The 25732-nt window shown below is 48.0% G+C and overlaps 1 protein-coding gene across 2 annotated transcripts in view; it reads left to right on the top strand.

The window, feature by feature from the left end:
* MAPRE3 (microtubule associated protein RP/EB family member 3) overlaps nucleotides 1–25732 on the top strand; it is a 47617-nt gene that overhangs the window by 20906 nt on the left and 979 nt on the right. Inside the window, exons 2-6 of one of the 2 annotated variants that reach the window (XM_060168685.1) lie at nucleotides 21688–21815; nucleotides 22876–23021; nucleotides 23614–23770; nucleotides 25103–25257; nucleotides 25384–25536. In XM_060168685.1, the coding sequence (XP_060024668.1) occupies nucleotides 21695–21815; nucleotides 22876–23021; nucleotides 23614–23770; nucleotides 25103–25257; nucleotides 25384–25536 (732 nt within the window). In that variant the 5' untranslated portion in view covers nucleotides 21688–21694. Of the gene's footprint in view, nucleotides 1–21687; nucleotides 21816–22875; nucleotides 23022–23613; nucleotides 23816–25102; nucleotides 25258–25383; nucleotides 25537–25732 lie in introns of both variants that reach the window. The other variant, XM_060168684.1, reaches the window with a different exon arrangement.

The following is a 25732-nucleotide window of genomic DNA, read 5'->3' as shown; positions in this document are numbered from 1 at the left end:
CATTTGTACCAGAAAGTACATTTAATACAACAAGGGATGTACTTCTTCCCTATACGGGGCCTTGAAAATCAGAAAAGCAATCAGAGCTTGCTCTGTGAGCATAAAATCAGAGCAAATAGAGTTGCAAGATGTTAATAAATGATATATCATCACACTCTGGTCAAGCTTAATTAATTCTCCCCTCTCCACTAGAAGAGGCACTGTCCTAGTGACTAGAATGCCAATGTCAACTAAACAGAGTGCCACTCCTTGGATAATGTTAAAATTGCACTAACATAGTTTTACTTTCCAGGCACTTTTTTTTTCTAGGTCCCACGATAACCACCCCTCCGTTTATTATTAGCTTTACAACCAGATTGTACATAATGACATGTGACAGTTTTTCTAAGTTTGTAGCTTATTTTGCATTGATAAAGGTGCTGCCTTGTGATCTCTAGGGAGAAGTATTTGTCTTGTTTACAGTATCTCCAAGTCACATTCTTCCTCATGACAGGTAATCCTGTCTCTACCATGTAGATACTTGTTAGCAGGGATCAGTAGACATTTTCTGTAAGGGCCAATATTTTACACTTTGCCACCTGCACAGTCTCAGTCAAGACTATTCAGTTCTGCTGTTGCAACATGAAAGCAGCCACGGACAATACGTAAATGAGTGAGTGAGTGTGGTTGTCTTCTGATAAAACTTTGTTTACATAAAAAGGGAGCTCTATGCATAAAACTGATAACTAATAAGAACCTGCTGTATAAAAAAATAAAATAAAATTCAAATAGTAAAAAAAGGGAGCTCTAGCTCATGATTGCTGACCCCTACTTATTAGTCATAATCACCGAGGGGGCTCATTTTTGTCCTTTCCTGACTTTACTTCAGTCCTCTTTTATCATAAATATTAATATGATGCTTAAGTCTTCAAAAGAGGTTTTCACTCTCCCCTAAGAGGACCAGGAATCCTTAGAGAAATGGCTTTTTCCAAGATGGAGACAGGAGAGGTGCAAGTTGAGCCTGGAGCATCTTTTTACACCAGAAAGTAAGGAACTTCTCCAAGAATGTTGGGGATGTGTCATAAAAGACATAGGAACCAGCTGAAAGGGGCTCCCAATGGCCAATACTGGGACAGTTTGAGCATCCACATAAATGATAGTAATGTATTATAGCCCATTGAATAAAATAATCTGTGAGTTTATACTGATCTAAAGAGATAAATGAAAAATAAATGGAGGGGAATGATGGTGTTAATGATGGTGTTAGGAGAAAAACGTGGTTCTCAGACAGGTTGGAGGTCAAATAAGAATCACTTGGCGACTTTTCCACGTACCTGAGCCTCTTTTCTAGAGAGGGGTGTGTGTGTGTGTGTGTGTGTGTGTGTGTGTGTGTGTGTGTGTGTGTGTGTGTGTGTGTGTGTGTGTGTGCGCGTGCGCGTGTTGGAAAATCTCTCTCTGGGAGACACTGCTGAGCCTTCCCTGTTTGGAGACCACCAATGTTTGGGCCATAGAGGACAATGGGAAGACAGCAGATGGGAGTATTGTATCTTGAGTCTGCTTGGCCCATTCATGCCTGTCCATCGTGTCTATTCCTTCTGTTATCCTTATCAGAGTGTTTGGTCTTCTTGGAAGCTGGTGGGTCCAAAAAGTGGAGCTCTTGCCTCTGGGGTCCTTGAGCAGCCATGAGAAATAGATGAGACATTAGGAGACTGAGGTTTCCTTAACTAGCAGAGACCACCACCTATAATGTTTCCTTTTTAAGCTCTTCACCCGAGGAACAGAAAATACTGGGGAAAAAAATATCTAGTGAAGAATTAGCTCTTACTTTCCAGTGAATTTTCAGGAGGGAAAAGACAAGCCCACTAGCAGGCAAATTAAAGTTGTGAACTGAGCATTTAAAACATTTTTATTCTACTGTGAACAATAGATATGTGGGACCAAAATGTATAATACATGATATGCGATCCCTGACTTCAAGGCACATATGTTTGGGAAAATATTGGGGAAAAATTAAATGACAATATAAAGGATAGATTGGTACCTTAAATGTTGTGTGGCAGGCCACATATATACTTAATCACCAAATGAATTACGTAAACTCATAAAATTCATTAAATATAGAGGGATAAGGAATTGCCAAAGGCTAGAGTGGTCAGAGAAGACAGAGTAATACAATCAGCATCTATTGGAAGGGACCTTAAGAGGTCACCTAAAAATAAAAGCTCACCTAGTCCAGCCTTCACTCTGGTTCTTGACCTTGCTAGACGTCCCCAAAGGGTGTCATCCAGCTTCAAAACTTGCCATGATGGGACTTTACCCCTTTCTGGGATAGCCATGCTGGAAAAATTTTTAGCTCCGCTGGAAAAATTTTTCTTCAGTTGGTCAAAATCTGTCTTTTTGTACCTCCAGCACTTTGGTCACAATTACATCCCTTGTGGCCACAGAGAAGTCTAATTCTCAGTCTTCCCCGGGTAGCTCTTCAAGTCATTACAGATAGTTCTTGGGTCAGCCTGAGTTTTTCTTCCATCTCTAAACTAAACCCCCAGTTTCTCCATCAGATCCTCACATGACCTGGATTTGAGTATATTCACTGCATGCACTATCATGGTCACTCTCCTTCAAACATACCCCTGCTCCTGAATGTTATTCTAAAAGTTTGCTTCCCAGAACTGAATTCAGTATTCCAGGTGTGGTCTGACAAGCCCAGAGGGGAGCAATACTTTTTTCATCCTAGAAGAAGGACCTTATAATCAGATATCTGGCTTCAAACCAGTTCTGTTCCTACCAGCTATGTTACATCAGGCAAGTTACTTAAGCTCTCTGAGTCTCAGTTTAGATCTACTAATATCTGAGAACATACCATGTGCTGGGCATCATACTAGGGATGCAGAGACTTGATCCCAGCCCTCAAGAAGTTCATAGTGAAGTGGAAGAAAAAGATATGATAAGTACTGTCTATGTTAGAAGTACACCTACACGTATTACAGAAACACCTAGAAGGCCAACCTAACTCAGCCCAGCGGAAGGGGGTGAGAATCAGGGAATTGACACTTGAGATGAATCTGGAGGTTAGGCTGGCATTTTTCAGGTGAAAATCAGTGGCAAGGAAGGGAAGGCATTTCCAACAGAAGAAAAGTATGAGCAAAAAGCGCCAAAGTCTGACTCAGCCTGGTATGGTGTCTTAGAGCTGGAACGTAGAGTGGGAAGGGGACATGATGGTGCGAAGGGAGGCTGGAGAGGCAGACAGGTGCCCGTCGTGGGAAACGTGATGGAGGGCAAGGGAAGACATTGGATCTGGGGTTGCTTTAATGGTAGTCTGCAAAGTAGTGGGTATGAAGACCAGAAAATGGAGCTGATGATACCCTTAGCCCAGTCATACTCCCCATGTTGTGAGGAGTAAGTGAGGTAAATAAAATGCACAGCAGGGTCAGGGCCATGACGGGCTCAGTCAGTGGGGTCCTCTTCCCCAGCCTCTGCCACTGTCACCTTTTGTCAGCCCCATCACAGTGGCAACTCACACGGAGCTCTCATCAGTTCAAACCCCATAAGTGTTTGCAGATCCTTAGGTCCCCTGCCACATTGCTTCCTGCCATTTGGTTTTCAAGATCCAAATGTAGAACCTCATGTGTATTTCTTTGGAATGGTTTAGCCCCTTGCCATAGGCCGTCACAGCAATCTGGTATCCTGATTCTATCAGCCAGTGGTTGCGGAAGTGGTGGAACATGACCCTCATCTTAAAAGGAAGAAGGCATCCAGGTATGAGCCAGGGCTGGCAGGGCTTCAGTATTAAGAAGAGTGATGGCAGGAGAGCACCAATCTGAGGCTGAGGGTCTAAGGAATGGAGAAGGCAAAGAAAAGAACAGGAGGGAAGGAGTGGAGTGAAATTGTGAACACCAGCACAAGAAGTTTAGTCTCTATCCTATAGACTCTATATAGGTGTAAAGGGCCACTGGAGGTTTGGTGGGGGGGGGAGGCAAGGATTCAAAGCAGTGGTTTTAGAAAGTTTGTCCTGCAGTGAGGGGTAAGAAAGTTTAATGGAGACTACAGTCAGGAATACCATCAAGTCACAAAGTGCCAATTTGGACAAGGAGGATGTCAGTGATAATGGAAGGGATGAGATGGATGAGAAAAATCAATGACTTGACAACTTGGCCATAATGGGAGAGGTAGGATTAGATCCAAATACATTTTTTTTTTTTTTTTTTTTTTTTTTTTGCGGTACGTGGGCCTCTCACTGTTGTGGCCTCTCCCGTTGCGGATCCGGATGCGCAGGCCCAGCAGCCATGGCTCACGGGCCCAGCCGCTCCGCGGCATGTGGGATCTTCCCGGACCGGGGCCGGGGCACGAACCTACGTCCCCTGCATCGGCAGGCGGACTCTCAACCACTGCGCCACCAGGGAAGCCCTATTTAATATCTTTATTGGAGTATAATTGCTTTACAATGGTGTGTTAGTTTCTGCTTTATAACAAAGTGAATCAGCTATACATATACATATATCCCCGTATCTCCCTGCTTTTTTTAAAAACTATATTTTATTGAGTTTTTTTCGTGTCATAAAAGTTATACATATTCACTGTAAAAAATTTAGAAAATCCAGATAACTCCAAAGAAGAAAATCAAAATCCCCTGTAACCCCACTATCGGACAGAACCAAAATTATTATTTAAGAATATACCCTCACATTATTCTTCTATGCCTGTGGGTATATTTCTGCTTTGTAACACTTTCCCCCAATTTAATGTATTGTAAACATCTTTCCGTGTCTTTCAGTTGGAATTATGTTTTGGTACAAGTAACAGCAAACCCTAACCCAAACCAACAGTGGCTTAAACAAATTATAGGGGTATTTTCCTCACATGCCAGGAGTCTGGAAGTAGGAGATACAGGCAGGGAGAACAGCTCAAGGACGTTATCAAGGACACTCCAGCTCCTTAGCTTGTTGGGTGTTACCTCATGTCTCCAGGTGGCTCTTAGTTGTAAGAGAGGCTGGGAAGCAAGTATTTCATTTTTCTGACCTGTCTAGTGGAGAAAGGCGGGGGAAATGCTGTTGGGAGTGGGTGCTGAGTCAGCCAGCCCACGGTGCCAGAGAGGCGCTGCATATTCTTCTACAACATTGTTTTCTTAAGCAGCTGCATAGTTTAGATGTACCATGATTTGTTTAACAGTTCACTGTTGTTGATCATTTCACTTGTTTCCAGTTTTTCATTATTATAAATATGCTTCTATGTATTAAAGCTTTATATATAGCCATAATTTTTGCTACAGTAGAAAATTCCTTAATTCTATAAGTAGAATTAAGGTCCAAAAATATGTAAAAATGTAAAGGCTTTTAATATATTTTTTGGCCAAATTGCCCTTCAAAAAGATTGTACCGAATTACACTCTCACCAGCAATGTTTAAAAGAGTACAATTCCCTGCACCCTCAACAACAGGTTTTTGTTTGTTTGTCATTAAGCTATTATCCTATGACCATTATGCGGATTTAACTTAGTACTAGCCTTGACCAGACTGAAGTGCCCTGAAGAGGGACACTGAGAACCTCAGCCAGCCCCCACCCTTCCCCATCCCTGCCCGGAGGTGCAGGTCTGCAGGGCGTCCTGTGCTTCCAGGTGGCAGGTGCGAGTCCTCGTCCTGGCGGGCGCTGCAGAGGACTCGTGATGTTTCTGGTGAGCATGTACGTCACTCATCTACCTTTATTTTGAAAGTCCTTTCTGCCACTGTGGAGTCATCACCATTTGTCCCGTCTTAGTCCTAAGGCAAGGCCCTGCTGGCCTGTCTGGGACTGAGGTGCTTCTGGGAGCTGGCCTCTTGAAACAAGGCTCCCCCCACCCCCGCATCCGGATGTGCCTCAGGTAAGGTAGCCTTACAGGCCTACTTCACTCTGTAACAGAGGGAAGGCCGAGAAGACCGTATTGGTAGATTCTTGGGAGGTATTTTAATCCTATTAAGCTGCTTTGAGGACATGCTGCAGTTTCCTGGGGAGGCGGCCAGAAAAGTAAATTATCCCTGCACGTCCCTTTGAAATAATTATTAACTAGTCAGCAGTTAGCCACTGCGCACAGTCCTTCTCCTCAAATGAGGAGTCATCTAGGGGTGAGAGGATCCCTCTGGCCAAGTCATGTCTGTGCACACAGTAGGTGCTTAAATACTCACATGTGGAGGCATAGATTCGTGTGTGAACAAATGAGTGACTGATGAACCCAAGTGAGTCTGTGCTCAGTGCAGGAGCAGAGGCCAGGCCCTAGCACCACACCACCACCATCCAAAATAAGAAAAAGAAGAGGAAAACACAGGCAGGACACTCTATGACAGAAGTCGCAGCAAGATCCTTTCTGACCCACCTCCCAGAGAAACGGAAATAACAACAAAAATAAACAAATGGGACCTAATGAAACTTAAAAGCTTTTGCGCAGCAAAGGAAACCATAAACAAGACGAAAAGATAACCCTCAGAATGGGAGAAAATATTTGCAAATGAAACAACTGACAAAGGATTAATCTCCGAAATATACAAGCAGCTCATGCAGCTCAATATCAAAAAAACAAACAACCCAATCCAAAAATGGGCAGAAGACCTAAATAGACATTTCTCCAAAGAAGATATACAGATTGCCAACAAACACATGAAGAATGCTCAACGTCACTAATCGTTAGAGAAATGCAAATCAAAACTACAATGAGGTATCACCTCACACCGGTCAGAATGGCCATCATCAAAAAATCTACAAACAATAAATGTTGGAGAGGGTGTGGAGAAAAGGGAACCCTCTTGCACTGTTGGTGGGAATGTAAATTGACACAGCCACTATGGAGAACAGTATGGAGGTTCCTTAAAAAACTAAAAATAGAACTACCATACGACCCAGCAATCCCACTACTGGGCATATACCCTGAGGAAACCATAATTCAAAGAGTCATGTACCGCAATGTTCATTGCAGCTCTATTTACAATAGCCAGGACATGGAAGCAACCTAAGTGTCCATCGACAGATGAATGGATAAAGAAGATGTGGCACATATATACAATGGCATATTACTCAGCTATAAAAAGAAACAAAATTGAGTTATTTGTAGTGAGGTGGATGGACCTCGAGTCTGTCATACAGAGTGAAGTAAGTCAGAAAGAGAAAAACAAATACCGTATGCTAACACATATATATGGAATCTAAAAAAAAAAAAAAAGGTTCTGAAGAACCTAGGGGCAGGACAGGAATAAAGACGCAGATGTAGAGAATGGACTTGAGGACACGGGGAGGGGGAACGGTAAGCTGGGACGAAGTGAGAGAGTGGCATGGACATATATACACTACCAAATGTAAGATAGATAGCTAGTGGGAAGCAGCCGCATAGCACAGGGAGATCAGCCCGGTGCTTTGTGACCACCTAGAGGGGTGGGATAGGGAGGGTGGGAGCGAGAGGGAAGAGGGAGGAGATATGGGGATATATGTATACGTATAGCTGATTCACTTTGTTATAAAGCAGAAACTAACATACCATTGTAAAGCAATTATACTCCAATAAAGATGTTTAAGAAAAAAAAACTATTCAGAGGAAAAATGAAAAGATAAGAAAAAGAAAACACCAGAATTGTGATTCCAGGAAGGAAACGCTAAGGATTCTATTTAAGCGGTCCCTTCACGACCTTACCCTGACCTCCAGAGAGGCTGCACGCAGAGTGTGAGAAGCAGTATCCTGAGGAAACTGAGCTCTCTGCGAGCTTTCCTTTGAAGGCGTGGTTTGAGGCTACCGTCAGTTACTACCACCGTGAGGGGAGAGAAGGGAAGAGAATGTTATGTACGTGTGAGATCTGGAAAAACCTTCAGCGTTACAAGAAAAGAAAGCAACCCTGATTCCCCATTAGTGGCCAAGCTTTTGGTTCTTAGATCAAGGCCCAGTTTTTCTCCTTCTTGAATTATCCAACAGTCTCTTTTTCCTAGAGTGGAAACCAATAGGCCAAAATGACCTCATTGAGAACAAGACATCTAAAAGTAGAGCAGCAGGATTCAAAGTATTACTCCAGTGACTAGAAATATGTGGGAGAGAAAGTAATAGGATTTCACTGGGGGTAAGCCTGCCTGTTGAGAAACGTTGTGTATTTTCAGTGAGCTACAAACATTGTACAGCATGAAGGACCATCAAATTTAAAGGACACCTTAAAACCAAGTGGATAAAAGCCCCCACTAGCTTAGCCGCTAGGACTAATTCCCTTAAGAGAGCTAAGTAGGGCTTGCCACCGTCAAGAGAGACTGCAGTAGACTTGATGTCTGATGAGTCCCATGAAACTGACTCATAACATCAACAGTTTATCCAGATCTCACACACACGGACAGACATGTTTATGGTAATTAGGTGGGCCCAGAGTGGGAGGTTGCTGAAGGGCTGATTTAACTCACAAAAGGCCTCTTCATGTTGAGATTCCCAGGGAAGGGACTTGTATACCAAGGACTTGATTAAGTTATAAATGTGATAATTTCAGAAAAGTTGGAAAGTTTTGAACGGCCTATAATCAGAAGTAAAGGATTTACCTCCTTGGGATAAATCATGCCTGGGTAATGAACTTTACTTTGAAAAAATTGTAACTTCTCTTTAAAAACCGTATGTCCTTTGGGACTTCCCTGGTGGCCCAGTGGTTAAGACTCCGTGCTTCTACTGCGGGGGGCACAGGTTCGATCCCTGGTAAGGGAACTAAGATCCCGCATGTCGCGTGGAGCGGCCACAAAAACAAAAACAAAAAAAACTTATGTCCTTTCTGAAAGAAAATAATAGCTAGAAACAGTCTTAGAGCTTCACTCATCTTTGGGATGCGACAAAAGGTCATCCACATAAAGAATCACAGGGAAATTTAAGGTCCTTGAGGTTGTGGTTGAGGACTTGTGAAAGGAGGAATAGCCTCAGATCTTTTGGGCATAACAGCCCAGTTATACTGTTGATTTTCCCAGAAGGAGGCAAACACATGTTGACTATTTTGGTCTAAAGGAACACGAAAGAAAGCAGAACATGAACCTATGACTGTAAAATATGCAACCTCAGGAGGCACTAGAGATAAAAGAGTATTTGGTTCTGGTCAGGGAATGACTATTCTATTTATGGCCTCAAGGTCCTGAGTAAATCTGTATCCCCACACCTTGGGTAGGGTTATTACGAGGACTTGTTCAAGATATGATGTGTCCTTTCTCTATTACGCTTTTGACTATTTATTTTAGTCCTTCTTTAGCTTCTGATTTAAGAAGGTTTTGTGCAAGTTTGGGTAGAAATTTAGACAGGTCACTCTGCACCTTAATGGATTCAGCCTCAATAATCCTGCAAACGCTTGATGTTTGAAACTTTGTTCCCCTTTCATTTTAAAGCGCCTCTCAATTTTGTTCAGCTTGAAGGCTGCCTGAACTGGCCACTCTGATTCTAAAGCATGCTTGCTGAAATTATGCCACCTAGAAAGATAAATTCACACACTGGGGTTACAGTATAAATGCCTGTAAGAAGCAGGAGCCTGGGCTGGAGGGGCACAAACTTAGGTTTAAACTGAGACAAACCCATAATTTTTGGAATAGTCAGTCCGAAGCGTTGCTTGTGTACCTGTGTTTTCTCAACCCCCTCCCCAACCTAATGCCTGGATCTCCCACCTACAAAACCCAATCAGATTTGTAGTTCCAGAGGACAGAAAAGTATGGAGAGATCTCTGCCAGAGCCAGACTGTCATGGACAAAGCAAGAGAAGATTGAGGAAGGTTCTCACAGGGTTTTTTGTAATTGCCAAAAACTGGAAACAACCCAGATGTCCTTCAGTGGGTGAATGGATAAACCGTGGCATATCCATACTTGTACCATTGTTTGGACTACTATGCAGCAATAAAAAAGAACTATTAATCCGTGCAACAACGTGGATGGAACTCGAAGGTATTATGCTAAGAAAGAAAAAGCCGATCTCAAAAGGTTGTTGTATGATCCCATTTCTGTAACATTCTTAAAATTACAAAATTATAGTGATAGAAAACATATCTTTGGTTACCAGGGATTAGAGTAGGAGGAGGGCATGGCTATAAAGGGGTAGCATGAGGGAGTTTCTTTGAGGTTATAGAATAGTCTGTGCCCTAGCAGAGTGGTGATTACATGAATCTGTACATGTGATAAAGTTTCATAGACTGGACCACAACAACACAAAATAAGGGTGAGTGTAAAAACTGATGAAATCCAAATGAGGTCTGTAGCTTAGTTAATAACGTACCCATGTCAATCTCCTGGCCTTAACAATTGTTATGTAAGACGTTATTGGGGAAGCTGGATGAGGATATGTGGGAATTCTTTGTCCTATTTTGCAATTGTGAGTCTAAAATTATTTCAAAATAAAAAGTTTACGAAAATTTGCAGGGGCACTGATTTCTGCAAGCAGCACTTGGGAATCTCTTCAGTTCTTACCGGAAAAGATAATATAAACTAAAGCCTCAAGAGTTATAAATTTAATGTAGTTTCTAAGCATTGTAATTTCATTTTCTATATTTTTGATTTGGAAATTACACTCAGCTACTATTTTAACTATAGTAGTGTTACAAATATTTTTGTATTGTTACAGATATATACATGGGGGAAAACATCCCTTGCTGAGTTTCCCCCAGGATGGAATAACTCCCAGCTGCCTTACAGAGCTCTCGGTTGTAGCTTCTGTCTACCTTTAACCACATCTCCTTCTGCCCGCAACATGCATTCTGGGGTGAACTATTTGTAATCCTCTCCTTCCTCCCAGTCTGTTCCTCTATCCTTTTGACTCTTATTTGCTTGATGAGCTTTTCCTTCAAGACCCAACTCAAACTATGCTTCCTCTAGAAGCCGTCCCTGACCCAGGAAGCAGAGCTGCTCAGCAGCATGCCCTTCCTGCATCTGGGGTTGTGTAATGTGTCGCCCTTTGGTTATTATGTTCACGTGTCTAACTCCCACCCTAGTCTGCGAACTCCTCAAGGGGCCAGACTGGGTCCCTTTCCTTTCCTTAGGCCCCATGCCTGGCTCAGTGCCTGGAACACACACTCCATAAACGGTGATCAATGAGTAGGTGAATCTGAGGCTCTGGAAAGTCCTTAGTAACAAATTTTGTTTATTCTACCCTTCCTTAATAATTTTCAACAAAACTAAAGACCAAAAGGGGATTTGATTAACCACAGTTAAACAACAGTATATTAATATTTAAAACATTTTCCAAACATTCAACTTAGTCAAGACTTTATTATATTAAAATTTGTTCCCATTCTTTCTTTTCGTTCATGACACCATGTTGTAAAAAGCTTTAGTAAGACCATGAGGTTGCACTCATGAGCCTCCTTAGACAGATACGATCTAGAATTTAAGGATAGGACATGAATTTTCCAGATTTTACTGAAAGAAGCGAGGTGTTTTCCGCCTCGCAAGCCATCACTCTCTAGTCCACCTGCAGTGCTGCAGCGGACCCAGTGGCCTTGGTGATGAACCCCTGATTTCCCTCCTCAGCATCCTCTCGGGCAAATGATCCGGGACTCTGGAATTGTCTGCAGGTCTAGCTTCTGTCCTCACACTCCAACAGAACGACTCAGAGTTTCATCATTTCTTTTTGCACAGTCTAATGACTATTTCTCTATCCAAGGCCTGGTAACTTCATTAAACAGGGCAGGTAACCTCCTCCTTGAAATTGGTCCCTCCCTTGGCTCCTGGGACACCACGTCCCTCCCATTTCCTCTCTTGATTGCATCCTCTAACATTCCTCTAAGATTTAATCGTTGGTCTCCTGCTCATTTTTCAAATAAAAGTAATAATAAACATGTTTCCCAAGTCCCCAATTTTCCATATTCTCTTCACTGCTTTCTGTTGTCCTGTCATCTATAAAGGCCTAAGTTAGGTGCCACCTACCCCCAGAAGCCATCTAACTACTGAGGCCCCACTCATCCTTTACACTCTCCTGGAGCACTTAAAAGCCAAATACCCTTGCACAAGTTAGTACTTCATATATTCTCTTGGAACTATAAAACAAGGAAATCTCTTATTTTATGAATTACTCTTATTTCTTCAGCCAAACGAAGGCTCCTTAAGGAGAAGACCCATGACTCAAAATCATCCCATGTCCTCATGGTGCCCTGTGGGGTGCTTAGCACATTATGGTAGTGGTCAGTGAACACTTGCTGAGTGACAGTAGAGCAATGTTTCAGTAGCTTGGAAAGAGAAATATGAAGAAGAAAAACCGGGACTTCCCTGGTGGCGCAGCGGTTGAGAATCTGCCTGCCAATGCAGGGGACATGGGTTCGAGCCCTGGTCTGGGAAGATCCCACATGCCGCAGAGCAACTAAGCCCATGAACCACAACTACTGAGCCTGCGCTCTAGAGCCCGCGAGCCACAACTACTGAAGCCCGTGTGCCTAGAGCCCGTGCTCTGCAACAAGAGAAGCCACTGCAGTGAGAAGCCCGCGCACTGCAACGAAGAGTAGCCCCTGCTCACAGCAACTAGAGAAAGCCCACGTGCAGCAATGAAGAACCAATGCAGCCAAAAATAAATAAATAAAAATGAAAAAGACTCAAAATTAGAAAGAGCACTATGGTCTTTGGCACACGGTGACTGTGGGAAGAAACAGCTCCTGACTGGGTTGTGGCAGGTCATCCTCCAGATCAGCTGGAACCCCATTCAAGGATCGGACTGAGGTCGTGGGTTTGGGACCAGCCTGCTCTGCAGGGTCTTGACTCCTGCTACCAGGTCTGGGGTCAAGGGAAAGAACAGTTGAGGAGGTCTAGTCTGGTGATTTGCTAAACCGTTTCCTATGCTAGGACCATAAGGTTCACGGTGCAGTCACTGGTAACAGGAAAGGCAGTTATAGCTCTCATCAGGAGAGGTGCAGCTGCTGGCCATTCTGCAGCCTGCGGCTTCCAGCATGGTCCTCAAGACCAAATCTCCACATCCTGTGGCCGGGAAGAGCTTCTCGAGACCATCCAGCTCCTTCCCAGATACCTAGGACTGTACTTAGAGCTAGGCATTATATTCCTTATTAAATCATAAATAAGGCTGCGTAACTCTGAAAGCTCACATTCTAATATTTAATAACCTTGTCACTGGCCTAAATCTAATTTTGGCTTTTTGTTTTTAAGCCTTCAGTGGAACTCTGCCTTCCACAAATATGTCTTGAAAATAATTCGGGGACCCTTGGTCTTCTCTAATTCTTTGGTTCCTAGAAGAACTCCCTGCAGTTCCCAGGTCTCTACCCTCTGCGCCCAACGGCTGTGAGGGAAACACCAGGTCTTTTGGTCCTGCAGGGGGTGTTGGGCATGCCTCAAGCAGGCTCCTTGAAGAATACCAGATCTCCAGTCAGACAACTTGGCTTTAAATCCTCGCTCTAACATCTCCTAGCTGCTTGACTTTGGGCCTCAGTCCCCTCATCTATAAAAAGGGGACAAAACAGTCCGCATTTCATAGAGCTGTTACGAGGACTAGGTGAGTCATGCATACAAAGCGCTGAGCAGAGGCCGGCACACAGCAAGTACTCGGTCAGCGTTACCAGCATGGCTGAGGCAGACACTGAGAATCCAGGGGCACCTGTTGGAGAAGCAGGCGCCCAACACACATCCAGCTTCAGGCCTCCGAGACTGTAGAACACCAGTCTGAGAGGGAGACAGACTACAGAACTGTGCTTTTTCTGCCCCTTCTGCCTGGGGACTGCCATCTGGGCTTCCTGAAGCTGGGCCTCTAACCACGATCCTTCCCCAACTCCAGATTTCCCATATATTCTGCTTTGTAGATGCATCCTACCGGCCAGGAAAACTGGAACAGATGCTGTGGGATCAGAGGAGAGAGAACTCTGAGGAGCTTGCCAAAACGTTTCCCACTCCTGACACGGGGCTATGCCCGTTGTCACTGGGCTACCCCTTCCTGCCCGGGCCCAGGGGGGCTGAAGTCACCTGTTGGGAAAATCTGCAAAATTGTTACTCCTTGCCCTGCTGGGTCACACATCCAGATTAATTATTCTGGGGTTGCATGGGGGCAATATGTGCAGGGAGGGATGAATGGTTCTGAGAGACTGGAAGAGCCCTGCCGGCGGGTCACAAAGCCCTGGCAGACGCAGCCAATCACCTTCTTCTCATGGCTGACCAAAGCCCTGACTCACGGGGAGGTTCAGACCACAAAGCTGCATTTAAAAAGTGGAGATGGGGCAGGTGGAGTAGTTCCGCGGCTGGTGGGGAACCAGCGCACACCTACTCCAGCAGGTCTAGGACAGGGATCTGGACGGTGTAAGTTCAGGTAGGGACTGGAGCTTCTCCAGGATTCTTTTCTCACGACACTTTTAGGTCATGTCGCTCTTCCCTAAGATCCTGAACCCCGCTGAGGTCCCAGCCACTGGAGTCCTGAACGTGTCCTGCTGAACACGATCTAAACTCTGAAGAGGCAGATCTGGGTAATGCTGCCATGCCCCCTTGTAGCTGCTGTCCCGGGGAAGGAGTCCTCTGGGGAGTCCTGGCCAGATTGCTCTATCTGGTCATAACTCAGAGGGTTCATGGAAACCCGGGAGGGGAGTAAACAGAACTCCTCACTTGCTAAAATTAATCCGTTTTTAGTAGGATCCGTGTCGGTGGGCAGGTAGAAGGTTAAACCTTTCTTTCCAAAGGTTCTCTACTGGACATCTTTAAGTTCCACAAACACCTACTTTTTAAGTCAACAAACTTCCACGATGGGAGCTGCCATCAAAACAAGGCTACCAGCAGCAGGCTCCTGGAGCTGTGCAGTGCGGGGAAGCGAGGCTTAATGGTAGAACATGTGGCTTGGCCATGGGCTCAGCCACCAGCTGCCTGTGAGACTTTGAGCAAGTAGTTGGAAGTATCCAAGCCTCACTTTTCAAGCCTGAAGAATCAGAATGATTCTCTTGAGCGTGGGATTGCTGTGGGGTTAATGAGGGACCCCGTCGGTGGGAACCAGAGGTTAATCCTCTCTCCACTTTGGGGGCTGAACAACCTTCATGACAGGCAGAGGATGACTGATGTGTCTGACTCCTGTTCTTCCCAGCACCCTGGAAAGCTCCCCACAGAGTTCCGATCAGGGTTCTGAGCAGGGGGAGAGCAGGGGCAGGCGTGGCTTTTGGTTGTGACCCTCTGGCAGCTATGCTGGAGCTCTGGTGCCCATTTCTTTCCTTAATTAGTACTGGCTCAGGACCCCAGACGCAATAAAATATTGCTGAATGAACGAATGAATGGGAGAGGCTGAACTGCAGTGTGGGGTTTCAGGTGGCAGGTGGGCTCAGAAAGTGTGGTTTTCTGGCCACATTCCCTATCTGTTGACCCCAAGGAGCGGGAGAGTAGAAAGCTGGCTGCACCTGCTGGCCACACACAACCAGATGCGGCACATGGATGAGCATGAAGCCCCTGGATGCCCAGCAAGAGATTGAAAAACACCTCTTCCTCTGATGCAAGGAAAAGAGAAACTATATAACATGGCGATATAGCTGCCGGACTCCTCAGAGCAGGGCTTCGGGGTGGATCTGAGAACAGAACTCGGTACCTGTTGGGAGGATGCCCCAGTCAGACTGGCTCTCAGTCCAGCTCTGTGCACACCGCCGGGGAGGGGATTGCTGGCCCATCTGCGGCCTGAACATAAAGAGAGAGGGGGACTGCAGCGGCTGCTGGGACATGTGGGGAAAAGAACGTTTGTGTCTGTGGCACTAGTGGGCCTGGTGTCTCCTTACTGATCCTTCATGCTTCAAAAGCAGTTCTGGTCTTGGGGGGCACATTCAAGCCATGTCACTTTATCTTCCTTTCAAATGATGTTTCTTCAGCCCGTGTGGCTGACAGCTGTCATCTGGCCAAGTGGCATGTGCTCCCCTCCTCTGAAACTGGAGTCTATTCAGCCTACTTTCCCTCAACCCCAGGCCCAGCCCTCCTCTGCTCTCAGAGCCCCTCCCCCACCACAGCCAATCCACCAGTTTTATTTCCATGCCTTTTCGACAGACTGCTCATTTAATACTCTAACCTTCCCACCAGCACGTCTACCTAACAATGTCCAGAACAAACCTGCCAAGGTTCAACATCTGTGTCTCTGTCCTCTCTCGTGCAGACTCTCATTCTGCGCGTCCCTGAGACTCGACTCTACCTGCCCCCCGCAGGCGATGGTCGTTCCCCCTCAGTGGGGACGTGCACGGGAGGGGTACACTCAGGCCTGCCCCCCTTCCGATAGCTTGTCTCCTGGTCTGCCGTGGTGGTTGAAGTTCCCACCATGAATGCTGCTCTCGCGGATTATAGCATTTGTCTCCCAAAAGCCTTAGTTATCATCTCAGTTTCGAATATGAGGAGATGAAGGCTCTGGATGCAGCCACTTGCTCAGACTCCAGATCAACCACTGGCAAGGCCAGAGCATGAACCCAGGCCATCTGCACCCAGACCCTTCGCTCCTCCCACACCACGGCACCAGGGAAGGAAGAGCGACTTGATTTTGCACAGCTCTAGTGCAGGATGACTTGCTCTGATTTAGGCCGCTGAGCATTAAGAGAAAGGAAAGGAAGTGTCCCAGGGACGGGGTTGGAAGACCCTGCTATTGTAGCCCTTGGAACAGAGCCTGCCTCCTCTGGGTGGTTGCCTACCATTCTCTCAGGGGAGGTGAAGCAGCCCTTTAAGAGTTGTCTCAGACATGGTCTCTGCTGGATTTGGAGGCAACTGGCCCACTTAGGGCTAGATGCCTGGGCCAATGCTTTATATGCCTCCTCCACCCCCAGAAGCCGCTCTGATTTGAATCGAGGCCCGAGTCAACCCCCGATACAGTAAGTCATCAGAAGTTGGACCCATCGATGAGTTTAACTTATGGCTTTGGGGAAGCGGGAGGTTGGTTTAGTTGAGTCCAGAATCTTAGAGTGGGCCTAGTGCCCTAGGCCACTCCAGCTGGTTCAGTTCTCAGAGGACACCTGGGTCGGGAACAAGGACTCCACTCAAGCCCGTGCCCTGACACCACCAGGTTTTGACCAAACCAGGCTTCCCCTTTGAGGGACAAGGTCAAAGTTAGGGGCTCTTCTTTTTCTAAACTGAGCTAGGGAGAGAGGGATTTGGGGATGGGAGAAACTTTTAAAGGAGTCTTTGCCCAGGACCTGGGTGCCACCTGCTGGCCATAATTTAGTTGTATTTATAGGGCCAAATCTGGGAGAGAAGAATTAAAAGGGCATTCTGCCCTCCCCACCATGATGAGGAATAGGGGAACTAGGAGGCTGGTTTCTTCGTGACCGCCCCCCGCCCCAGCAAGTGTGACTGAGAATCCTTGCAGAGACCCCCAAGTGTCTTGGATGAGTCCTCCTGAGCCAACATGGACCTCAGCTGGGCCAGAGGGTAGCATCACCTGAAAGAACCAGAGCCAGTCGCAAGTGGAGACAAAGCTCTGCCCCACGTTATCAACTGCCCACTCACACCCACTTCCCCAAAAGCGCCACAGGAGGTAAAAAGCATAATTGCTGGTTTGGCCCTGAGAGGAGCCTTTTTTTCCCAGCTTTCTCCTTACAGGCACTGTTGGCTCTTCGGGGACCCTAGGTTCAGACTAATCAAAGGTGTGGAAAATGCCCTTCCATCATCAGGCACGGACAGAGCTGGGAATTTCTGGCCAAGCTGAGAAGATTTGGGCATTTTTCGAGTACCTATGTAGCTTTTGGTGACTCTTAGGGCCCTGATAGCAAGGTCTTTAGTTGTGTTCTGGAAGGGAGACTGGAGATTTTTCATCCTTACCAAGGAGGAAAATAGCCAACGCTGTACCCCAGGGAGGCCACAAAACACCCCAATATCCCAGCCTGTGCCATTGCAATGCAGGCCAGGCAATCCCAGCCAAGCACATGCATCAGATGAGGACTTTGGTTCTAATACCTTGTTGTGCACCAGGAGGAGTTTTTAAATTATATAGATATAAAATAAAATAACTATAAAATATATAGCTATACACACACATATATATAGATAGAACACTAAATATATTATACAGTCAGCCCTCCGTATTCATGGGTTCCATAGTCATGAATTCAACCAACCATAGATGGAAAATGTTTGAAAAAAAATTCCAGAAAGTTCCAAAAAGTAAAACTTGAATTTGCCATGAACCAGCAGCTATTTACATAGTGTTTACATTGTATTAGGTATTATAAATACTCTAGAGATGACTTAAAGTATACAGGAGGATGTGCATAGGTTATTTGCAAATACCATGCCATTTTACATAAGGGACTCGAGCATCCACAGAGTTTGCTATCCACGGTGGTCCTGGAACAAATCTCCCATGGACACTGAGAGCCAACTATACTATACATTTTATATAAATAGATTGGTATATATCATATGTAGTGTATCATATATAGTTATACATACTATATATGAATATGTACTACGTTATATATAAATATATATTAATGTATATTTATATAGTGTGTTATATATAATTGCATATATACTATGTAATAATATACATGATGTGGTTATATATAATATTTAGAGAGGCTAGGGAACCACAGGAAGGCTGCCCTCAGGTTAGAAGACCCTTGAAGCTCAAATGATTTCAGTCAAAAACTGGAGGATTAGTTTAGACTAGGACCAGTGCCTCTGCTTTTCTTCAATAATCAGCATTTGAAACTCATACACAGTAAACAGGAAAAAAATCCCTAAAGTGGCTCAGGAATTCCCAGGGCCAACCTAAGACCGCCCTACACCTCCCAGAACCACCCCTGACCAGCCCAGACTCTGTACCCCAGGAGTACAGGGACAGAGCAGCCCCCAAGACCTCATGGAGAAATGAGTCCCAAAGCCTGTGGTAGGCCAGTATCCAGAATGGCTTGTCCCCTCTGCACTGAGATCCCACAGGCCTCTGCAGACCCCCGAAGGCCTGGCAGGTTCTGACCATTCTTATTGGGGCCGTTCAAATCCATTCTCCAGCTGTGCATGCTCTCTCCTTCCTGACTTTCTGTAGCACCTACCGTTTTCACCACACTTTGGGGCATTTGGTTATACTGTTCTCCTGTGTGTTGGTCTCCCCAGTGAGACTATAAACTCCTTGACGACAAGGGCAAATCTTTCTATTTCTCAGAGTCCCTAACTAAATACTCATCAAAATACAATGCACTTGCGTTGACCCTACCCATCTGCCTGTCTAATCAAGTCTGGTGTCTAGGCGCTCCTGCCACGCCTGCTGAGGTTACTTTAGGTGAGTTCCCTGGAAATTAAGAAGCACTCTCCTAACTCTAGTCTCTGTGATTGTCATTCACTGAGAATTGATCTAGAACCCCAAAGTGAATGAAACAGCCTGGCCATTGAGTTTACAGTCAGGTGGAAGGGACAGACAAGAGAATGTGATCAACGCCATGATTGAGTAAGCTCAGGGTGACAGAGAGACACAGATGAAGGCCATGTCTCCCTGCACAGGGGCTCAAAGAACGTGTCTTGGAGGAGATGGAGCCCAAGCTGAGTCCAGAAGGTTGAGTAGGGGAGAGTGGGTCCCGGCCAGAAGGTGATAAAAGATGGTTCAGAAAGAGGAGAAAAGGTGAGGAGGTGTCACTTAGTCATTCAACAAATTTGCTGAATACCTTGCCTGTGACAGGCCTAGAAACACCACTACTGGCTTTGAGATGCTAACTGATGAGGGAGGCAGGCATTTCAGCAAGTCCAGTGGTTAGTGCAAGGGTCAGGTTACAGGGTGGTGGCTCAAAACCACTGTGTAAGAGGGGACTCAAGTGCAGTCAAAATTACCCTCAGAAATCTCTGGAATTGTCAGCTCCTGAGTCCTTAGAAGCTCCCAAGATGATAATTTTTGTTGCGCTTGGCTTTTTGGCTCTGTCTGGCTTCCCTTTCCCTGGGCAATGAAGGACAAGGTCTATTTTTAAGAGGAGGAAGGACTAAGAATAAACAAGAGGGTTTCTTGATTTTTCTTCAAAAAATTTATTGAAGTTAAATGTGCATCTAGCGAGGTTCCATTATATATACTTGGGGTGAGGCCATGGGGGAGCACAGCCTAGCAGATACCAACTGAGCCTCTTCTCTAAAGCAGCTTCTCTAACTTAACTGTGCCTTTAGACCCTCTTGGTCAAGCAAGTGCAGTTTCTGACTCAGTAGATCTAGGGCGAGCCTCAAGAATTAGAATTTCTAACTTGAAATTTCTAACAAGCTGGTGCCCATAGAGCACCAAAGCTGCTCCAGGGACCACAGTTTGAGAACCTCTAGAGCAGAGAATGAGTGGACTTTGGGGGTGGTGGCTGCATGTCAGGCAGAGGGTGAGTAGAGAGCTGCCCATGGCTCCCAGTTGGGGGATCAAAGTAGAAGACAGGGCTGGAGAGGGAGGGCTCATTGAAGAGCTTCATAAGTGATGGGGAGGGGGTCACATTATAAGAGCAGATGCCCACAGGGGACCCGGAAGTGGGCTGGGTGTATTCTTCCTTCAGGGAGACAATCTGCGTATTAAACCTAAATATTCTTCACTCCAGAAATATGTACTCTCACAATTGGTGAAATACGCAGTCCTATTTCTCCATTTATGATAAAGACCTAGTCACAAGAAATATTTCACTCTCTCTTAACAGTGCAAGTCAGTAATAACAACTGACACTTGACCTCTGCGTGGGGATGGGGGAGGGTAAGGAGGCGCTTACACCCACTGGCCGGGGGGGGGGGGGGGGGGGGGCGTGGCCAGGGCTGCTTTCACATAGATTCTGACCGCAGCAGTGTCAGGGATGGACTAGGGGGAGGGAGTGTCTGGGGGCTGGAAGGCCCCCTAGGAGGCTTCTGCTAGCCTTGACTGGAGAGAATGGATGCAGAAACCCCGAGGCAGCAGGAGGCGAGGCGAAGAGCAGGGCACACTGGGAAGGCAGAGGAGCCGGGCTCACTGAATGATGGGCTCTGAGGATGAGGGGGAGAAGGCTGTCTGGACGACCCCACAGGTTTCCAGCGGGTGACTGGGTGCCTGGTGGTGACATTCACTGGGATAACGAATACAAGAGCAGAAGCATGTATTGAGGGAAGTTTCTGGATAAGCGGAATTCAGGTGCCTGTGGATCGGCCAGCAGGCCACAGGGATTATAGGGTATGAAGTCGGAGCAGAGGCGAAGATTAGTCAGCTTTCTAGAACCCAAATCTGGTCAAGTACTGTCTGCTTAAAATCCTCTAATGGCTTCCCTTGTTTAAACAGAGGGTCCAGACTCCTCCTCATGGTAACCAAAGCCCGTTGCTACCAGCCCCTTCCAGTCTCATTGCGCCACACCCCAACACAAACACCCGCTCCCCAGGCCTGCTGAACAGCCCAGAGTCCCGGAATAAGCCATGCCTTTGTTCCTGATAGTCCTGGGGCCTGCACGGCCCTTCTACCCCATCCCCTGTATGTTCAGAAAATTCGTACCCCTTTCAGGCTGCTCTGAAGCCTTCGCTGACCCTGTCAAGCAGAAGAGATCCCTCCCTTCTTTGTGCCGTCCCTGAACTTTGCATGTGCTGCTTTTCCTGCCCTGTCACTCCCTGCTGTGGGGATTTGCCTGTCTGTAAACTCCTTGGAGGCAAGAGACCACATCTGACTTCACCACTTCTTAGTGCAGGTCTAGCATATAGTGGACACTCACCAAATGTTTCAAGAGTGAATGAGTACCCCTTCTCCAAGAGGTAAACTGCTGGTCCGGAGGAAGATGCTTCTCGTTTCCCCAGAGACCCTCCAGCTCCCCCTCCTTCGGGCTCAAGAACAGCACAAGGCCCCCAGGGTCTTACCTTGCCTTTCTTCTTTCTTTACAGCTGGGGTATGGCCGTCAATGTGTACTCCACATCTGTGACCAGTGAGAATCTGAGTCGCCATGATATGCTCGCATGGGTCAATGACTCCCTGCACCTCAACTATACCAAGATAGAGCAGCTCTGCTCAGGTGGGAGGCTGGGAATCGGGGGGAAGTGGGCCCTGCTGGGGGGACAAAGGGGAGTAGGCAGGAGGCAGAACAGCCACAGCGGACAGCGGAGCTTGTAACTGGGATTAAGGAGGAGTGCTGCAGAGCCCTCAACTAGCCAAAGTGTTTGGAGTTGGAGTAAGGAAATAGGGGTCTACGTGGGATGGAAAGAGTAAAAAGCAAAGAGCAGGGGCTTCCCTGGTGGCACAGCGGTTAAGAATCCGCCTGCCAATGCAGGGGGACACGGGTTGGAGCCCTGGCCGGGAAGGTCCCACATGCCATGGAGCAGCTAAGCCCGTGCACCACAACTACTGCGCCTGCACTCTAGAGCCTGCGAGCCTCAACTACGGAGCCCATGTGCCACAGCTACTGAAGCCTGTGCACCTAGAGCCCATGCTCCGCAACAAGAGAAGCCACCGCAATGAGAAGCCCGTGCACTGCAACAAAGAGTAGCCCCTGCTCACCGCAACTAGAGAAAGCCTGCACATACCAACAAAGACCCAATGCAGCCAAAAATAAATAAATTAAATAAATAAATTTATTTTTTTTAAAAAAACAACCCACAGCTTCCTAAGGAGAGGTTAGTTTACTGTGTTAAAAAAAAAAAAAGCGAAGAGCAGGAGAGCCACAGTAAAGGGCTGCAGAAGGGGAGCAGCAGTGGGGACAGGCAGTGAAGCCAGAGGTCACGTGCACCAGGTCCAGCCTAGCCACTTCAGCGGGGGGAGGGTCCAAATCTCAGCTCTTCTTGTAGTGCAACCCTGGACAAGTCACCACACCTCTCTAGGTTTCAGTTTTTCCATCCATGAATGGAGATGACATCAGCTATCTAACCAGAGCTGCTGTTAGGATTAAAGCCCATGCATGCAGTGTTTGATATGGTGCTGGTACATATTTGCATCACTGTATGGTAATTGCTCTCACTCTTGGGAAGTCTGGCCCCGGCTCTGGGAACAGAGAGAGAGAAGAGGAGACGGAGAGGTTTGGGGGAGTAGCCCCAGTTGGCCTGGGGAGGTGAAAACGAGCATCTTGTGTTTCTCCACAGGGGCCGCTTACTGCCAGTTCATGGACATGCTCTTCCCTGGCTGTGTGCACTTGAGGAAGGTGAAGTTCCAGGCCAAGCTAGAGCATGAATATATTCACAACTTCAAGGTGCTGCAAGCAGCATTCAAGAAGATGGGTGTTGATAAAGTAGGTGCCTGCGCTCTGAGGGGCCCCGAGGAGCTGTGTGACCCTGGGAAAGAAGATGGCCCGCCAGCCAGGGCAGCAGGGGCTGTTGGGGTCCATCCAGTTCTCGCGCCTCTCTCCACCCCGACTCTCCAGGGGGAATGTTCCCCCAGCTCCAGGCTCAGTGGAAAACCCCACAACTTTGACCTCCCATCCCGATGACATTCCCGTCCCTTTCTCCTCTCTGGACCCTACACCCCATCACTTGAGCCTCGTATATTGGTCCTATTAAGTTCCTCCTCCGTAAGGCCCAGGAAAGGTCTCTTGGCTCACCCGACTGCCTCAACGGCCCAGGACCCTGGTTCCAGCAGCCCTCGCCCCACATGCAGGCCCAGCACCAAGGGATGTCTCCCCACACACTTCCTCCTGTGCCTGGAGGAAAGGGGCTGCCGCCTACCCATCTGCCCTGGTGGCACGGGAGGGGGGCCAGGTGGAGAAGGTGGAGGATGCTGCAGCCCAGGGGCTGGCTTTCCTGAGAGCAGTGGCCCTCTCACAGAGAAAGGCAGCCCTGCAGCAGCGGGAGGTTAAAGTTCTCTGCTTATGTGGTCTATTTCAGATCATTCCTGTAGAGAAGTTAGTGAAAGGAAAATTCCAAGATAATTTTGAGTTTATTCAGTGGTTTAAGAAATTCTTTGACGCAAACTATGATGGAAAGGATTACAACCCTCTGCTGGCGCGGCAGGGCCAGGACGTAGCACCACCTCCTAATCCAGGTGATCAGATCTTCAACAAATCCAAGAAACTCATTGGCACAGCAGGTAATGTGCCCGAGCTGGGGGAGGGAGTGTGGGGGGCCGGGCCGGAAGGGCGCTACAGCCAGGAGCGGCCCCTGGGCCACCGGCCCGGCCCTGCCAGCCTAGAGGAGACTGTTATCACGGAGTTCAGATGACGCCGCCTGCTGCCCGCTTAGACCAGGGGGAGTCACAGTAGGGAGGAGAGGGCTCCAGAGACTGCTACAAAAGGAGAGCCGCCGGCACCGGCCAAGGTGGCAGCTGGTGATGGGAGGCCCCGGGGCACTTCCCTCTGTAGCCCGAGCCAACTCCTCTGCCTCAAGATGATGGGGCAGCCCCTGGCTTGGTCCCTCTGTCCAGGTCCATCCAGGCCAAGAGCCTGGGCCGGCACTACAGACACTTCTTGCCCCCTGCCCACTTGACTCCCCGGGGATGGGAGTTGGCCAAGCTTGACCATATCTTCCCCCATTTCCAAAATCCCACAGCCCTAAGTCCTCAAGAGATGAGTCTCTGGAAACGAGGCTTTGTCTGGGTTCCAGAGGAGAAGGGGAAAAAGCAACAGGGCCTTTGGGGGATGGGAAGGTTGGTGAGAGCAGAGGCGCAGCCCCGCACGCGTCTGAACCCGTCATAGCAGAGCGGCTCCTCTGTGTGTGCTGCTGCCCGCCTGGGGCTGCCCCCACTCCTCTGCTTGCTTTGCATCAGAAGCTCTGTCCTGGGAGCCGCCGTAGCTGGACAATGAGTGGCCACAGCATGCCGGGTGTGCAGGGGAGGAGTGGGGTCCCTGAATCAGGCCCAGCAGAGGGCCCAGAGACCATCCTGAGGCAGGGAGCCCAGAGGGGCAGGGGCAGGCTTCTGTGGTCTCCTCCAGAAGGCACCCCCGGGGAGGATGGCTGCGGGCTGGGGTATCAGTTAGCAAAGACCCAGCGAGACCCTGTGCCAGCTGCTTTTCCCCAGGCCCCGGCCGTCAGTGCAAGGGGGCCCTCAACCCTCCAGCCCCACTCCCCAAATTCGCCATCCCAGTTCCCTCCTCTCCCCCTCAGGCCAGCTCTCCTCCCTGCCTACACCTTACACTTCCTGTAGTTCCCTGTAGCCCCTGCTCTCCCAGGCCTGCCAGAGGGCTGCCCCGCTGCTGTGGTGTCACGTGTGGCCGTGGCTTGAGGCCTAGATGTAGATGCCCATCCTGAGAGGGAGAGGTGGGGAGGGCGAGAGTGCCTGCCTTTCGCATGGGCCTGCCCCGCAGTCACACCAGGCTGTCTCGTGCCACGTGAGCTGTGGGCTCACACAGCCCCGATCTGACTTTTCTCCTCTGGGCAGTTCCACAGAGGACGTCCCCCACAGGCCCCAAAAACATGCAGACCTCTGGCCGGCTGAGCAACGTGGCTCCACCCTGCATCCTCCGGAAGAATCCTCCATCAGCCCGAAATGGTGGCCATGAGACCGATGCCCAGATTCTTGAACTCAACCAGCAGGTGAGTGGCGTGGACACTGGCAGCCGAGAAAGCCCCGCCACAAAAGCCAGGCCCCCGGGGCGTCAGGGCGGGAAGGGAGTCCGAGGCGGTGGTCTCTGGCTTGAACACCACCTTCTCCCCGAGCAGCTATTGGATTTGAAGCTGACAGTGGATGGGCTGGAGAAGGAGCGCGACTTCTACTTCAGCAAACTCCGGGACATTGAGCTCATCTGCCAGGAACACGAAAGCGAGAACAGCCCCGTCATCTCGGGCATCATCGGCATTCTCTACGCCACCGAGGTGAGTCCCGCCAGTGCCTGCTGAGCCTCCCGCACTCCCGCCGGGCCCTCACGCCCGAAGGGGCCTTGGAGAACGTGGGCCGATGAGGGCAGCCAGCCGAAGTCACCAGCCCAAGGTCTCCCAGGGCGTGAGCAGGGCAAGTAGGACAGGAACCTGGGCCCTGGCTCCCAAGCTACCCTCAGGAGTCCGCACCCTC

This window comes from Lagenorhynchus albirostris, chromosome 13 (genome assembly GCF_949774975.1).
Source record: "Lagenorhynchus albirostris chromosome 13, mLagAlb1.1, whole genome shotgun sequence".
NCBI classification, from domain to species: Eukaryota; Metazoa; Chordata; class Mammalia; order Artiodactyla; family Delphinidae; genus Lagenorhynchus; species Lagenorhynchus albirostris.
The sequence above is the reverse complement of the archived record's forward strand: the minus strand, read 5'-3'. Positions and strand labels throughout refer to the sequence as shown.